This window comes from Fringilla coelebs (assembly GCF_963513975.1).
Source record: "Fringilla coelebs genome assembly, chromosome: 9".
In the NCBI taxonomy this organism is placed as follows: domain Eukaryota; kingdom Metazoa; phylum Chordata; class Aves; order Passeriformes; family Fringillidae; genus Fringilla; species Fringilla coelebs.
In genome coordinates this window covers 18,244,684-18,261,931 of record NC_140067.1, presented here as the reverse complement: position 1 = coordinate 18,261,931, position 17,248 = coordinate 18,244,684, and the positions used below count along the sequence as shown (strand labels likewise).

The 17,248-nt window shown below is 37.4% G+C and overlaps 1 protein-coding gene across 2 annotated transcripts in view; it reads left to right on the top strand.

The window, feature by feature from the left end:
- DPYD (dihydropyrimidine dehydrogenase) overlaps positions 1-17,248 on the top strand; it is a 335,424-nt gene that overhangs the window by 222,074 nt on the left and 96,102 nt on the right. For both annotated transcript variants that reach the window (XM_084211421.1, XM_084211420.1), the window contains 2 exons: positions 3,538-3,606; positions 6,021-6,104. In XM_084211421.1, the coding sequence (XP_084067547.1) occupies positions 3,538-3,606; positions 6,021-6,104 (153 nt within the window). The remainder of the gene's footprint in view (positions 1-3,537; positions 3,607-6,020; positions 6,105-17,248) is intronic.

Below are 17,248 nucleotides of genomic sequence, written 5' to 3'. Positions count from 1 at the left end.
AGGCTGCTGCGCTCCCCGGCAGCAGCATCTCCCACCACCGACAAAACAGCACTTTGGGTGGAGGAGAAGGGGGAACAGCATCTACCAGCTATGATTTTGATCTGGAATAAGGAATGGGCCAGGGGTCCCACTGTGCTTCAATCATGCACAGTTTGCAGGCAGCCCACACTCGAGCTATGACAAAGCTGCAATTTAGTCAACCCTCATTTACCACTTACCACACTTTAGCAGCAGCTTCATTGTAAGATCTGTCAGGAGTCTACTTTTGTAAGCTGGGAAGCGTGTGCAGCCTCACACTTGTGGCTCAAACCACTGTAATTAACCTCACGTCAGGTTGCTACTGAAAATTTGAGGAATCAAAAGGAAGGATGTGCTCTCTGCAGATGGTCCTGGGCTGAGCCGTGTGCCGGACTTCCATGAGATAGCAACTGTTTGGGGCTATTGAATTTGCAGGGTTGGTAATGTGCTACACAGCGCTGTAGGCACTGAAAATATGAGGGAGAAGAGATTTAGAAGCTGAATGTGATACAGTTCTCATTTATTTCTTTCCAGTAAAACCCCTGCCTATCATCACTTGTAATTCTTGCTTTGTTCTTGCTATTCTCTTGTAGATAGTGATAATAGTCTATATTCTCTTCATAAATATCCATGTGTGATTTTAGGAGTAGATCTGAACTTCAGGCATCACCGGTAGTTCCCCTAAATGTTCACACATGACAGTGATTATTTCTTTTTCTTGGACACTGAATCCAAATGAAGAGACTGTAAAGGTGTTTTGGAGAAAAACAGTCACTTGAGACAGGACAGTTCTGTTAACACAGAGTGCTGGGGGTTATTCTTTCACCTAGGAAATAAGTTTATTTTCAAGTTATAAGAGAACAGTGCGGGGGGGAACCATAAAATCCCTACTATTTTTAAATTTTCATTATTCCCTTTGAGATCATGTCTTTCCTGTGAACAGTCATAGCAAAATGTAATTTTTGTCTTCAGTTATTTTTGTTATTATAAACCACTGCTTCTGTCATAAAGTATGGGCTTAATATTAAATATGAATCCTAAAACTAATCAATATTAAATAAACATGTTGTCTTAATTAACAGCTCTTTGAAACATCACAGATCATGTTCCTCCTCTTTTGTACACTCCCAGCAGAATTTTCAAATTTCATTAGTAACACTTAATGTAACCTAACTCAACAACTTATGAATCTAGTCCACTTTCCCAAGGAAAAATTTGGTTTAAAGCTCAATTGTGCAGATTTTTGATGTACTTTCGATTGTGACTGCAACTGTGAAAATCCTTATCATGTTGTCAGTGTCTGAGCTGCTGGGTTGTTTTTTTGCTTTAGTTGGTTTATAAAAAGCATCAATTTGACAAGATACTGTTTCTAGACAAATTCCAGTTGCTTTAAATTTTTCTCATATATAATTTCTTGGACAGATTTGTCACAATTTTTGCTTTTAAAAAGTTAAGGTCTTTTAAAAGAGATTTCTGTTTATTTCCGGAGCCCTCAATTTATCTTGAATATTCAAATAGGACACAGAGCAGATTTTGTTTCATTAACATTTGACCTATACAGCTATATAAGATTTTTCTCTATTTAAAAAATTATAGTATAGGAGAGAGACTCTTTTTCCTTGTCAGAGGGGAATAAAAGCGTGGGCACTAATGACTGTGTGTGCTTAATGAAGAGTTTGGACTTATATTTATGCCAGAGGTGAGCACAAATGGGCACCTGTAGACAAGGCAGGCACTTCATCAAACTTCCCTTCTCACCAGACTGCCATCCTGCAAGCAGCAGCCAGAAGGGTGGGTGGGTGGGTGGGCAGTCTGCAGGTAGGTGGGTTCATTGTAGAGACTCATCAGAGAAAAACAATGGAAATAATGATGATGATACGTGGTATTTCCTTTTAAATTAATATGCTTGGAATGTTTTTCGTTCTAAATTAATAGAATGTAACCTCACCATGTCCAGTTTTCTCTATACCTGCCTTACTTTTCAAAGTGTGTTTCCCTCCCTTCTGAAGATAATAAATATCTCCTCCTTCTTATGCAGATAATTTGGGAGTTTACAGCTTCCAGCAATTGTGTGTGTTGGACAATTTTTCTACACTGTGCTTTTCGGTATTTGTTTGAAATGAATGAATCATTAACCCTCAGCATTATGGGAAAGTTCAAGAGAAGTGTTAAAATGAGGGGGTGACAGATTCAGGCAACCCTAGATATTAATGAGACAGTAAAGCTTGTTTGGAAAACAAAAAGATTAAAATCAAATGTCACATTACCTGTCAATCAAACTTTCAAGTGAAAGTTTCATGTAAGAGGGCCAAATAAACAAGAGCGTGGCCAGACACTTCTCTATTCTCCTCTCCTCACGTTTTCTTTGAACACAGACTGAGCTTGTAGACTTCTATTAAGTTCTCTGATATCTTTTCTGATTTAACCTTTTAGCTGCTGCAATATAGTTTTCTGTTGTGTTTTTTCTTCCAAACGTCATCCTTCTAAGAAGTTGTTCATGCAGGAATTTGTGTGCTGATTTCTCTGCGGATCTTACCTCAAATCTGTCAACTTCAGAATTTCAACCTTTGAGTCCAGAACAGATTATTTTATTTTAGTCTTAAATGGAAATTAGCACTGTCATTTGAACTGGGCATTGGCCAGAGTAGTTAACATTCATTTAATAGTAAATAGCACTGTATGCAATTGGTAAGGTGTGTGTTTAGGTGCCCCCCCACACCCTGAAGAATCCTGTTATATCTTATTTTACCTAAAAATATGAACCTCAAGAAATATTTTAGAGGGAGCAGCAGCTAGAAGGCAGAATCTGGACTTGAAAGGTGCTCAGTGTAACGAAAAAGAAAGGCAATTACACAGAATCACTCTGGGGAACTGGGGCCAGTCAATGTATAGGAAATAAAATGTGCATCATGGGATAACAAAAGCTGGATATTCCCTGGGCCATTCTCCAAGTCCTGCAGAATTTCCCCGCATGCTGAAAGTCTCCTCCCAGTTGCCTCTGGGACACAAAAATAGTTCTGGCTGTCTTTCTCTGTCCTAAAGTTGCATGGTAAGAGACTCCAGGGTCTGGATTTGATGTCTCCTGGATTCCTGAAGTCAGCTGGAATATTGTGTCCATACACTGCCACATTGGAGTGTGAACTCGTGCACTGATGTCTTACCTACCTCTAAATAGTCAAAAGGCTTCTGTCATTTGTATTAACAGTAAATAATTTCATTCCTCAGACCTCAAGAACGAGTGTGTCTGACAGTGTCCTGGTTGGCTCTGTGTGTAGGACAGACTTTGTTCTCACTGTGCCACATGACAGAGAGAATGCACGTGGATAGACCTTCTTTAAAACCCAGGGATGTAACAGATGAGTTTGTTCACTGTTTCTTGTCCCCAGTGAAGTCTGCAGCTGTATTTCACTCTCTAGCTCCTGGCAGACAGCTGGTAGTTCCCATAAGTAGGCTGTGCAGTTCATGTCTAGGGTCACAGTAATGTACAGTGTTGCAATAATGAATATATGCTCTTTCCAGGTTCTGATTGCCAGCATCATGTGCAGCTATAACAGGGAGGACTGGACTGAACTTTCAAAAATGGCTCAGGTAATGGTTTCTTAAATGTATTTCCACATATTTTTTTAAAAATTCTCCTTGAAAACAAGAGCTTGAAAGAAATAGATTCAAAGTGAAAAATGAGAATTCCAGACATGTCCATTATAATTTGTTTATTCTGTGTTTTCATTAAAATGATGGAAATGTAAATTTAAAGGAAATCTGTTCCATAAAAATGGTCCCTTGGATTTTTAAGCAGTACCTGGAAAGCCTTTAGTCTTTGAATCTATATACTTTTTATTTGCATTTTAAGCAAACTGTATATTATGACAGATACCCTGATAAAATTTAATTCTACCTTTGAGAGCCCAACTTGATCTTACCTTGCCTAGAGGCACACTAGTTTGACAGCACCAGAAGAAATTTTGAATATAAAACTCTTGAATATTTAAAGTATAAAGGGCTCATTTAATGCTATTCTAGTTTTAATACAGACTTTCAAAAATGATAGCTGAGAAAGTCAGCATATATAATAGCAGTCAGTAAGCTTTCTATAATATAAATCCAATCTTACAGAAATGCAAACAGACTATGCACCTGAAATTTCTATTCAATTTGAGGAAAAAACTATTTAATAACATGTACCTGTGTCCATAGGGAGTAGTATAAGAAATACTTATCAGGACTGCACTAATTTCATTCAGAAAGGTGTCTATATCTGAATGGAAAGCAAAGTTTTTACATTTAAATTAAAGTGTGTTTTCCACATAAAGTATCTAGAGGAAATTAAAAGCACAATTTTAACAAATCTAAGCAAAGAAAAAAAAATTACCTTGCGTTATTGCTAGCACTACCTCAGATTTAAATGTTTAAATTATAAATATGCTTTTATATATGTATGGGTAGAGATGTGGGTATTTTGAATTTGTGTTTTCATATGGCAGAATGTTTCAACATAATTGTTGCTTTATTCAGAGTCCTAAGCCCTCCTGTGCTTATGTAGGGTGGCACTTCTCAGTTTTCTTTGAGCGTTTTAAACCTATGAGGGAAAAAGTCACTGTGGGGACTTAGGGAAGTGAAATGAAACATTTTCAGTAGTTAGCTTGGTGATCTTCAACACTATTTCAATTTATACCTGTATTTACCTAATTGACCATGAAATCATATTTTGAAATCTATGCTTGACAGAAGCAGTGCCACTTTTAAACTGATAAGGATGAATGGCTTTACTGTGCCTTTGCTCCTGTTTTTTTTAATCTGGCGGTACTGCTGCCCAACTTTAAGACATGTGCTTGTATTTATGTAACCCCTTTAGAAAAGAAGTGGTTCTCTAAATGCAGTCAATGATGTGTAACCTATGTGATAGAACATTCTTCTGGGAAGTAGTTGTTGGTGTCTGCCCTGTGGAGAGCAGCACTAGTTTGGGGCGCCCTGGAATGTGCAGCTGAAGAGCAGGGATGTTTAATGGCACGCATAGGATCCTGCCTAGAGGTAATGGATGTGGCTCTCACAAGAGCAGAAGCCCCAGAAGGTAGCACAGTGTCTCAGCAGGAGGACGACCTATTCATCCAAAAGGTCAGCTTGTCAGGGAGGCCGACAGCCCCGGCATGGCCGGGCTGGCGGAGCCGGCCGGAGTGGGGAAGGTTCCTGGGAGTGATGGATGGCTTCTCCCTGCTCACGCACTTTGGGAGCTGCTGAACCATAGCCACACAGCAGGCAAAGTTACTCCAGTTCAATAAGCAAAACAAAATGCAGATGCAGAACAAAACCCTAGTTAGAGCCACTGGAAGGCAAGCAGGAGAGATGTTCGTGTCAGGCTGGAGCAGTTCAGAAAGGAAGGGGAGCGTGTCTGTGTGCTGCCCTCGGACGGCTCGGCTCTTTCCCCTTTTAATTCTAACTAATAGAGGGCGATGAACAGGAGTCAGCATGACTAATATGCTTGTTTAGACTTTTTTTTATTAACCTCTTGTTCTTTAGAAACAAATTTACTAAATGACGAAATCTATGGCACAGTACAGGTGCCTGCAGAAAATCTGGAGACTGAATCTATTAAAGCAAAAAGGAAACATTTATTACTGAGTTGCAGTTCTTCAGAGCACAGCAACACCTGTGTAACACTGCCTGCCAAAGCTCTTAGTGCTGCTCTTAGGCCTTGTAATTAAATTTAATTTTTTAACATTTTCCATAGCCAACTCTTTATTCTGCTTGCATCTTTTTACTTTGTTTTTTACTCTAATTCCTTAAGAATCTTTGGAAACCACATCAGTTTTTGAAGTTTTTTCTCTCTAATGATCAACATGCTTCTTTTCTGGGGTGTCATAACCATAGCTTTTTCTCTTAAAAAGAAAAATATGTCTGAAGAAATGTCTGAAGAAATCTATTTAACATGAACAGTAAATGCTACAGGAAAGAGTACATTACTTGAAATTAAATTTTCATTTTTTGTCCTTCCGCATGTTTTATAGGTTGCTGGTGCTGATGCGCTGGAGTTAAATTTATCATGTCCTCATGGTATGGGGGAGCGAGGCATGGGACTGGCCTGTGGGCAGGTAGGACTGTAACCACAATCTGTTTAATGTCTCTCCAGCAATCCTGCACTGCCACATTGATGGTTACTCCTCAGGGGGCAAGACACAAGCTGCAGATTACCAGCTTGAGATTTTTAGGTTGAATGTGTTTAAATATTTATTGATGAGAGAAAAAAAAAATAGAAGAAGCTGAGAATGTACAAAATGCTTAGTTTTGCTGAGAACAAAAATGCATTATGTATTTGACAAGGAATGTGATGAAAACAATTTCAAAAAAGCACTTGGAATCTGTTGATTTCCATTTCAGTGCCCTGTAGATGTCTTTTAAATCACAAGCTAATAATTACTACATATATCAGTAATGATTTTTAAGGACATGAGATATACACGCATTTCATTTCACAATTTTTAACACATGAACCTGACTGTATTTCAGAATTACAGGATAGTCCATACATTCTGGTAGTACCATGTAGAGTTAACACCTTGTCTTGGAAGAGCCTGTGTTCTGTTACTATAGATTTGGTGGTTTATATATGTGAGATTGGAATTATCCTTGCCTGATGTCTCTGCCATGCAGAAATCTGTTGCAGAGTATATCAGTACATCCCATGACTTTAGTTAGGAGAATGTGTGTTGTTTTGCCCATGAAAAGAAAATATACACATACAAACCCTAATTCTCATACTAATATCCTTTTGAAGTTTGTAGATTTTTGCATGTTTTGATCATGGCTTGAAATTTGTTTTAGCTCTGAAAAGTGCCCAAATATGGTGAATTGAAAGTCTCTGAAAATCTTGGTTCACAGTCTACAAGGAGAGATTTTCCAGAGTTTGACCATCAAACTTTCTGAATTATGAAGCCTGTTTGATTTCCCATCTTAATACATTTTGGGGACAGGGAAAAGAAGAGGAGGAAGGGGATGCAGAGTGGGAATCATGATTATATACCCTAAAACTGATATATTATTATTCACCTAGCCCCTTTGTAGAGCATCTTGATTCATCCTCCCTTGCTCAGTTAAACACTTAGAAGGTGAAGCTGGGTAACTGAACAATTCACTTTCTGAAACTAGGGAGGGACTAGGAGCTGTAATCAGTGCAACACTTCAAGTGTACACACTTCAAGTATAGCTTTATCATAGCAATACTGTCAGGCACCGTGCCCTGGGCGTTTTATTGTTTTCTGTGAACAAAATTATGTCAATCTGGTCCATGCTGTAGATTATTATTTTTAATGAAAGTGATCTGGATGCTTTTTATGGCCAGTGGTCGTCTACTGAAGTTGTGATTAAAAATGGGAGAGGATCATAAAAGCCCTCCAGGATAACACTGGCAAAACAGCAGTAGTTATTATTATTTTTTTCCCCTGAATTGCATTCAAAAACAAATTGCTCTTTTTGCCATGTTTATAAGTTTTTGAAGGAATTCCCTCCCTTCAGTCTGCAGAGCCTAACTCAGTAGTTTGGCATGTCCCTGCCTAAACAGGCAGGACACTGTGGAAGGTGCAGTCTAGTGGGGGAGAGCCCTGGAGGTTCCAAACTGAAACAGACTCCTTTCAAGCATGGGTTTTTATTTTTTTTATGTATGCGTTATTTCCAGCTTTCAGTGGTTGGAGTAATGTATGCATGTGAAGTTGCTTAGATGTGTAGTCAGTAGGGAGCTGTCTGGCTACATGAGTTTTTACATATCTTTCAGCTATTGTAAAATCAGAGAAGCAAAGGCAAAATCCGAGCACTCAGGGCTATCGTGTGGATTTGTGACTCTCCATGGAGGAGATCAGATCCATAAAGAAAGAAGATTTCTTTACATATACATGTATGCTTTTATAGTAATATTTCTGTCTTTCCCATACAGTATGGAAATATTCCTTGGAATGTTTCATATATACTACTCAAACATTTTCCTGTGTTTTCTTATTTGTCTTATCAAAATGAGAGCTCAGAAAAGAACTTCTTTAGATGAATAAATGAATAAAACAAGAGAGAATGTTTAGAGAGCCAGATCCTGATATTCTTCCTCAGAGTTGGCTGAAATTAAGTTATAGATTTTAAATGTAGATTATTGAAGCAAAGGGTGGGGATAAACTGGATTAAGTTATGATATGTGCAACAAGATTTATCAGTAGCCCTTCAGGGGGCTTCCACACGTGGTGGCCCCTGGAGACCCCATCAGAAGATACAAAAGGGCTAGATAGTATTTTGGTATTTTAGTGTTATGTCCCCTCTCCTCCCCCTCCCTGCCCCCCCTGCCAGAGCTGAAGTCAAATAGGTCATGCCTGGGTGGTGTGGGGAAGACAGGGCTCAGATATGCTCTGGAAAAAAACACCACTCCATATCTGGAAGTCAGGGCACGAGGCTTTGAGAGGCAGAGCAGCTTTCCTGGTTGTACAGTGAAACAGGTTTTCTTAAATCTTTTTGATAACATAATCCATGTCTTCATAGGAATTTTTTTCAAGGATTAGGTCTCTTTCATGCTTAAGCACATTAAATCCTCGGGAAACTACAGAAATTGCTGAGATGAAGAATAATGGCAGAAAAATGTGCATTTTTACTATTTGTAATGTCTTACATGTTCTGCCTTTTTGTTGTTGTTTAAAAAAAAAAGGGAAAGGAAAGGTTAATTACACTGTCTACTTTTTCTTCTCATTCCAATTCCTATGGTGTGCCCACAGGGTAAGTGTAGAAACCTGGGAACATTAGATTTGTTTTTTCTCTATCCTATTTTGTTGTATCTAGTACCAAACGCTTTCACTGTTTTATATCAACCACAAATTAAAAAGGATCGTAGTATATCCAAATTATATATATATATAAAAAAATAGGTACTAAGTATGGCTGTTTGTTTTATACTGAATTACAGTTCTCAGCTTTTATTTGATTTTAATTCTAAGTCATTAGTGCAGACACTCTGGCGCCCAAACAGTGCAGCTAGCCAGAGGGTAATATTAGGAGGTATCTGTATTGCTGCCAATAAGTTACTTAAAGCTGGTTCTGTATAAAATGTCAATTATATTTACTAATGCTGATTAATGATAATAAAGTTAAGGTTTGCATTCTTGTGTAACAATCTGCAACAGCATAAAAGTGGGTATTGTAATAGAATTTGTCATTAAGTTTACCAGCACTAATGCACAGATTTTCCTTGAATCAGATAACCTTTGTGTACGAAACATGTAATAGTAAACATAAAGACAACATGGTGAACAGCAGATTATTATAAAATGACAGTGTCACTTTCCCACTATAGTTCAATCCTGGAGTAATTTTAGAATAAAATTATGAAAATAATAAATCAAGCATGTGAGATGGTAGCACTCATATTTCAATGTCTAACTTGTGATGTTGTATTTGTGGTACACTTTTTCTCCTTCACTGGAAACCATGCAAAGATGTTTTAATTTTTTTTTCTTACTTATCCTTCTAAAAAGGGGCATTGAATATTCAGAATTATTAATGTCATGTGAAACCAATGAATATAAGTGTTTGTCTTTTTGATTTTGGTCTGAAGGTCAACAAGTCTCTCCAGCTGCTCTGCCAAGAATGAATAGTTAAATTGAGTCAGTAATCTGGGTTTACTTTGCATTCCTGCTGGGATGAAACCCCATGTCTGAGAGCTGTAATATGCATCTCCCAAGAAACATTTTCAAAATTATCAGTGAGTCTTCTTGGCCTAGTGGGCAGCAAAAAACCACAGAGGGAAGGAAAGAGCTGCTCACAACTACCTGAAAGGACAAGACAAAATGCTGCAAGAGTAGCTGCAAAAAGAAGATTATTCTCTGTCATGTCAGATGATAGAGCAAGGGGCGAATTGCAGGCTGAATGTTTCAAACTGTGCATTAGGAAAAGAATTCCCTAACAAGGTGATGCAGATCAGGAATATGTTGTCTGGTGGAGCTGTGTACTCTCCATCTCTGGAGTTTTCAGGGCTCAGGCAGGCAAAGCTGTGGCCAACCTCACTGGTGGTGGTGTTAGTGGCAGTCCGAGTGGGACCTTCCAGTAGCTGCCCTCCTGGAGTCCATTCAGACAGCCAATTCTGTGGATTCACCCTGTTCATTCCTCACCAAAGGCACTGTATTCTTTGTACCAGGAATAGGAAATGAGTACTGTATTAAAGGACTTGGGTATTCACTTGGATTGTGATAATCAGTATGAACGAGGTCTCAAGCCAAAAGCAACTAATCTCATATTCAAAGATCTTAGCCTTAGTGCTATAAGCAAATATTGCAAAAGTTAATAGCATCATGGCATATAACTATTTCTCATTAATTAGTCATACCTTCTAACCCCCAAAATAGAAAAAAATCTTTGCCTATCTCAGCATTTAAGCCCTAGGTTTGGGGCATTATTTGATTTTTTTTTTTTTTTTAGTTTATATTGAAGAAGGAATGTCTGTATCTCTTGTGAGCCCTGAAAAACAGATTCTGGTGGTTTAACTATTGAGATCATATGTAAAATGAACTTGCTTTGTGTTTCTTTTCTTACCTTTATTTTCATTTTGCTTCAGTGGTTCTTGCTACAGTGTCTGCTGCTGGCTGTGCTTATGTTTATTGCCTGCAATTAGGAGGCAAGTTTCATAAAAGCCTGCATTGCCTCATTCAGAGGACGACAAATCTGTCAAAAACAAAAAGAAAAAACCCCAAAGCCCTGGTTACTCTGCGAAGATGAGAGCTGACTGCATGGCACAATTAGATTTGCTCTGCTGTACCTTGCAAATGGGAAAGATGAGGCTGCTTTTTAATTGAAGTGCACAGCATAGCATGCTAATTCACTGTTGCTCTGCCAGCAAGGAGCTTGAAGTATTTTAAATAAATGATGCCCCAAACAGAATTTGATTATATCTGTGTTCATGTGACATTCTACTATCAGCCTACAATAATATGCTGGTTAAGTATAATTCATTGAGTCCTGCAGGCAGTATTAGTTCTTGCTCTTCTCTTCTGTATCTGTTATTGCTACAAATTAATGCAAGGTACAGCAGAGTGGTGCTGCCCTGGGCTGTAGCAGCAGTGTGGACATTGTCACCCAAAATCCAGTATAAACCAGCGTGAGTGAGGTTTGTGTTGGTGTTTGCCGTGGAGTTTCAGAACTCATACGTCTTGTTCTCTTGCATTGGCCACTGTCATCCATTTTGGTTCAAAATATAATCCTAGCTGATCTCAGTGTCTTTGCATCTGCCACTGCCCTCTCTTGCTTTGGGGCATGTCTTGACCAAATGACCTCTTTCAGTCGTGTTTCTCAGAGTCCAAACTTTTTCAAAGGCAGTGTAAATTCCATAGAACTGGGTGACTGGGGAGAGGAGGGAAATTGCCTGCTGCCCGAGCAAATGGATATGAAGAGGAGCCTTGGTAGTTCAACTGAGGAGAAAGCTCAACAGAAGCAAGAAATTCAGTTCCTGAGAAACAAGGATTTCTTGGTTGAAGTGGTGATGCTGTTACTCTGTGTGTGCAGGGATGTGCTGCACTGGGCGTTGTTTTGCTGGGAGTGAGTCTAGGATGTGCAGGGAGAAGGGACGCTGCTGATTGCCTGCTCCAACTCCTACAAATGTAGACATAAGCACACTTTTTAGCAGGTCAGGAGATGTGTTTTGTGAACTTATGTTCATGGTCCCACACTGATCATGGTCCAACATCATCCTTTACGATAATTCGGTTTTGTTGTTTAACCTCTTTGGATTGGTTTTTAATCTTCTCTGTTGGCAGATGTCTCTTTCTTTTCTTTTTCTATTCCTTCGTTCTTCAGAACTCTCCTCATAAACTAAACCCTTTTGCTGAGTTGCTTTAAAAGTAAAAATTGATTCATGAGCTATTTCACTGGAAATCTGAGCAGGAAAATCTTGCTGGCTTTATGGTCACTCCTGGGCAAGTGACATCATTCACCTTCATCCAGTACCTGAGAATTCATTTCTTTTCTGTTACCATTCTGTTACAATTACAACATTCAGGTGTAATTAAATGTTGTGATTTAAATGGATTTCTTGCATGCATCCTTTATGTTCTCATGTATTCTATCTTTTAAAAGGAGACAATACTTAATAATGAGGTACGACAGTTAATTGGTGTTTTGTCCAAAGAATTCTGCTTTTTATACACTCAAGGAGAAATGAATTGAAATGCAAAGTTTAATAAATTCATCATCAGAACTCTATTCTGTAATTTCATATTGTGATTTGACAACATTTAATCCACTGTTATTGCTTTGAAGGATTTCTAATTGAATTACTCAAAAGACAAAATGGAAAATAAAAGGGGATTATAAATTCAACAGTAATGTTAACAGCCTTACCAACTTGCTGAAAGTTTTTAATGACGTGCTATGGCTGTTAATAAGGCTTGAAATGCTGTTTATGTGTGGTGACTTATATTTATGTAAGGATGGCATTCTCTACAGAATGTATTTCCTTAGCAAAGGTAAAAGTTATTCTGTTTCCTTGAAAATCATGAACACATGAAAGCTATTTGGTTTTACACTTAATTTTCAGTCTTACTATGATGGAATCATTTCTGCTGAAGTTCACATTATGGGTGACAGATGTCACAGAGAAGGTTAGTTTGGTCACTTTATCAGTGACCTGGCACTGTTTGGCTGTTTTAATGACACTTCAAGATTTTGACTGTTTTAATGACACTTCAGTTGCCTAAAAGCAATGAAGTATATAGTGAGTGCTTCCCATAAAGGAACAACCCTTCTTTCTTTTTTTTTAAACCAAATAGCAACCTGTACTTGATCTTGAAATTGTATTTTAATGCCCTGAGATGTTTTCAGAAGAGGGAAATGTAGAAAACTTGAAAAAATGCCCAGGCCCTTTGGAAGGCCTTTGGATATGTGGTTGCACCATGAGGCATTGCAGTTTCTTGTAACCATGATATCTGTTAAACAGGATTTACTGGAAACAAAGTGCTCACCAACAAATAGCTGTGCAGGTAAAATAAAATATTCTAAGATTGTTTATCTTGGTGCACATTAGTAATTTTTTCTTTCTATGGTTTCAGTTTTATGCCAGTGTTTGATAAAGTTAATTAGCAATATATTAACTAGTCTCTACACTGCCTACATAAGAATTTTCAGGATTAGACTCGTATTTCTTTAAATTTTGCTTCAGCTCCAAAGAAAGTTAGTTTGCTGGGAAGCTTGCTCTTTACAGTAGCCAAATCTGAATACATGCCCACTTTGATGACCATTTTAAAACTGAGTGGCAAATTCTTCTCAGAGCATAGGTTTTAAATTCCCTAGTTTCGTGTTTCAAAGGTTTATGCTTTCCTCAGTTATTTATTATTTCCTGCCTTATTATTATAGGAAAGGACAGAGCTTGCCTACCTGACCACAAGAGAAAGCTATTTGTAGCTGCAGCCTTCACATATTCGAGTTCTGTGCTTCCCTTTAGAATATTTCACGTATGACGTAAACCTAATCAAACCCTTCTGCCTTCCAGCAGGTGACCTCTGCATGAACTAAAGAGCTGAAATATTATTTAATCATGCTGCATTCCACTTTTTACAGTGCTATGAGAAACATTATTTTGGCTGGCTAGAAACAACCAATATAAAATATTTTGTTCTGTCAGGGGTAAAAAGGCATTTTTATTAGTCAATACTTGTTAAATAAATCTTTCCAGTCAGTGTGTCCAAGAAGTTTACTAATGGTAAATGTGCAGTTTTTTATTTTTCACTTGGAATATTTAAGCCCAGTTGATATTGGAACAAATAGTTTGGTAATTTGGACTGCCAAATGTGCATCAACCTTTCAGGCCAACTATTAGTGATCTGTATTCTGGAAATCAAAGAAAATCATCTGACTTAAATGCCTTTAATATTGCCTTAAAATCAATAGCTGTAAATGCTCATTGCTAAAGTTTTAACAGACCTATCATAATGAAACAAAAGGACTGTTTTCCCTATCAATGTAAGGTAACTATAAGCAAATATAAAATGTCTTATAGTTAATTTTTAAATTAGAAAATTTTCCAACAGAGGTGGTTCCTCTGGTTGCTTAGAATAACATTTTTAAAATAAAAATAAGTGAAACAAAACCGAAACATTCAGAATAAGGAAAAACACTATGGCTCAACCACCTCCACAGAGAGAGGAATCAGTTTTCAAAACATATTCAGTTATTTTCCTCTTTGTGCTGGGGAGAAAACAAAAAGCTTCTCTGTAATTCGAAAAAGGAGTAATTACAAAGCTGACTAAAGGCAGCAACCAACCTTTCAAGTCTCAGTTGTGCTTGATCTTGACATCCCTCTAATTGCTGTTCTTACTCCCAACACAAATATATGTTTTCTACTTTCCTGTACTGGTCAATCAAAAACCTCCAGCTCATTTTTGACCTTGTCTGCACACGGGTTTTCAGTCATGAGGTGCAGCATTATCCAGAAGGGGTGTAGGAGTGCCGTGCTGCTAATAAGATGTCCAAAGAGGATCTCCCACACAGCACTTTGATAAATGCATTCTTGAGTTTGGATGCTGACCTATGTTAAAATTGGCAGTTTTTAGATTAGATAAGTGAAAACCCATTGGAGTGGGTTCTTTTCCTTTGGCTTATTTTTGTATTTTTGACATACGTAAAGCATCATGCGTTTGTGCAGCTCCAGTGAGTGGTACAATAAAGAAACCCTGTAACAAGGTACTTTTCCAATTTTTTTTTTATAAAGTGAGGCAATCAAAGGTTATTTGTCTTGTGCTTTCAACATCTTTCAAAGATTCTAATTAAAGAGCTGGCATAGGGAGAAATTGTTGTGATACTGAAGGAGAGAAAGAAAGAAAAGAGAGAAAGGGATCTGCTAAAATTTAAAAATTTGTTGAAATTCTGATTCTGTGGAAACCCTTTATGTGTCTTTTAAGATTTATTTGGTTATATGCTTTTGAATTTAAAGTTTCTTTTTTATGTACACCTATTTGTTCTTTCAGTTTTTCAAAGTAGTCTGAGAAGAGCCTGTGACTCCTTTGAGCAGTAGGAGCCCCAGTCTCTTGTTGGCTTTTCTCAATGCCCACTGTTATCTCTCTCAGTATCGACAGGGTCTCAGAGTTTTGACTTCTCAGTTCAGCCATGCCCAAAACCTGGACATAATCCAGAGTGACTTGATTTAGCCCAGTGACACGTTGGTATTGCTGGAAGAAAAGGAGAATCTCAATTAGGCTCCCCCGAGTGGAACTCGCAGTGACAGATCTGAAGGAGTAGCTGATCAAATTTTGACACCTTGCTTGCAGCTTTACTTTAAATTAATAAAGTCCAAGCATCTAGGAATGGAGCTAGGTGACAGGAGTTTTTTAGTTCTTATAACTTACCACAGGAAAAAGAAAGTTCTGTCAGGTCTCTCAATTTTCACTTAGATTTTTACTTGAGCAAAAACATAATGAATCGGGAGTCATTACTCTCTGCAAGGTTGGTGGGGGGAGGGGGATTTAAATTTAAAGATGAAAACATGTCTTTACTTTCAAGTAGTAATGTTTTTGCCTGATTGATAAATCTATAACCAAAAGAACGAATGTAGTCTGCAAAAATGAGTAGGAATTTTCCAAGCTATACTTCTACATTTAATATGCAGTATTTTGTAAGCAAAAATGTGCTTGTTTCACTAGTAGGACATGCTTAGTTATATAAGTCATATGATATCTTTTTAGTTTAAAAATATTACAGTTTTTGTTCAAATTATAAAGAGAACATTTTCCTGTATAAAAACAACATAAATGTCCTCATTTACTTAGTAGACTTGTTTCAAAAGACTTTTTTTAAAGAAAGGAGCATTTTAGAGTGTGTAAGAGAGTAGAAAATAAGTATGTCCTTGAATTAAATCAGTGAACAATAGTCACAGAGCACATCGTTGCTATGGTAGTTTAGTGAAATGGTAACTATGTGGAATTTGTTTAATTTTTCTCATCTGAATCTCTGATTTTTTAGAAATGCTTCCAAAAACCCCACCTCTACAACCTCCCTTCACATTGAAAAGATCTCTTGTTTCAAAGTGCAAATTAATTAATAAAAGGTGAAGGCTTAAGTGGGATGAAACATTTTTATTCTCCTAGAACAAAATATAAAATTATTCATCTTTGGATGAATTGCTATCCTGAATGAACAGGGATTTTCCTGTACCATTTTATAGAAGATATTTAATGAGATTTTGAATTTTGGGGGGTTGGTTCTTCTGGAGTTTTTTTTGGCTAAACTAGAACATCTTGGATCTGAAGACAAAAAGCAATACAGTATTGACTGGGGAATAGTCCTGAATTCTATCATTATCTCTAAAATTTATTGTGTGGCATTGGTTTCACATCACATCATGGATTCTTGCTGGAGGGATATAAGCTCTCAACCAGCAGCTACATTTTTGTGAGGCTGACCAGGCTAACCCAAGCCTCTGATGTAATTTAGGCCAGTTTTTAAATTTTTTCCTGATATATATAGATAGCTTCACATACAACCATGAAAACTGTTATTCCTGCCTTAGGTTAAACTGCTTCATTTCTTTCTTTTTGACAGCTGCGGTCAATAGATGTTGACCAAAAGCTGTCAAATTTCCTGAGAAATGAGGAAGAATTTTTTACTCCAGATGAGAAGCTGAGAGTTATTCATCTTCTGTCCTGGGAAATCCTTCCCTTATTTTGACAGGCTTTAAACAAATTGTTAGCTTTAATTAAGTTTGAAATGGGACAAATGCACAACCTAAACTGCTCCTTTCTAGGGTGTAAGAAGGCAGTAAAACTAACCATGAGATTCTGCAGTGGTGACTCTTGCTACAGTGATTGACTGTAATTCTGTGTTTTGGTACTGTGGAAATTTTGTATAGGTTTAGAGAGAGACAGTTTTATGAAGACAATTTTGGGCCTCTCATACGAGGAAAGAGAAGAGATAACTGTGTAAAGGATAAATAGTAAAATACACACACACACATATAAATATCTATCTATATATATATATTAAAAAAAAAGTGGTGAAAGCTACAGATACTGATGTGCCATGCTTTAAGGTGGAATTCCCATACCTTTACTTCATATTTTAATGAATAGCAAAGGAATAGTTCTTCACAGAGTTGGGGTTTTCCTGTTATTAGGGTTGGGGTTTTTTGTTGTTTTTTTCAAGTTATGATTTTGTAATGGTTTTCTGGACAAGAAATATGGGGTAGACATATTTAAGCTAACAGCTTTTCAGGTTAGTACATCCTCATTTCATT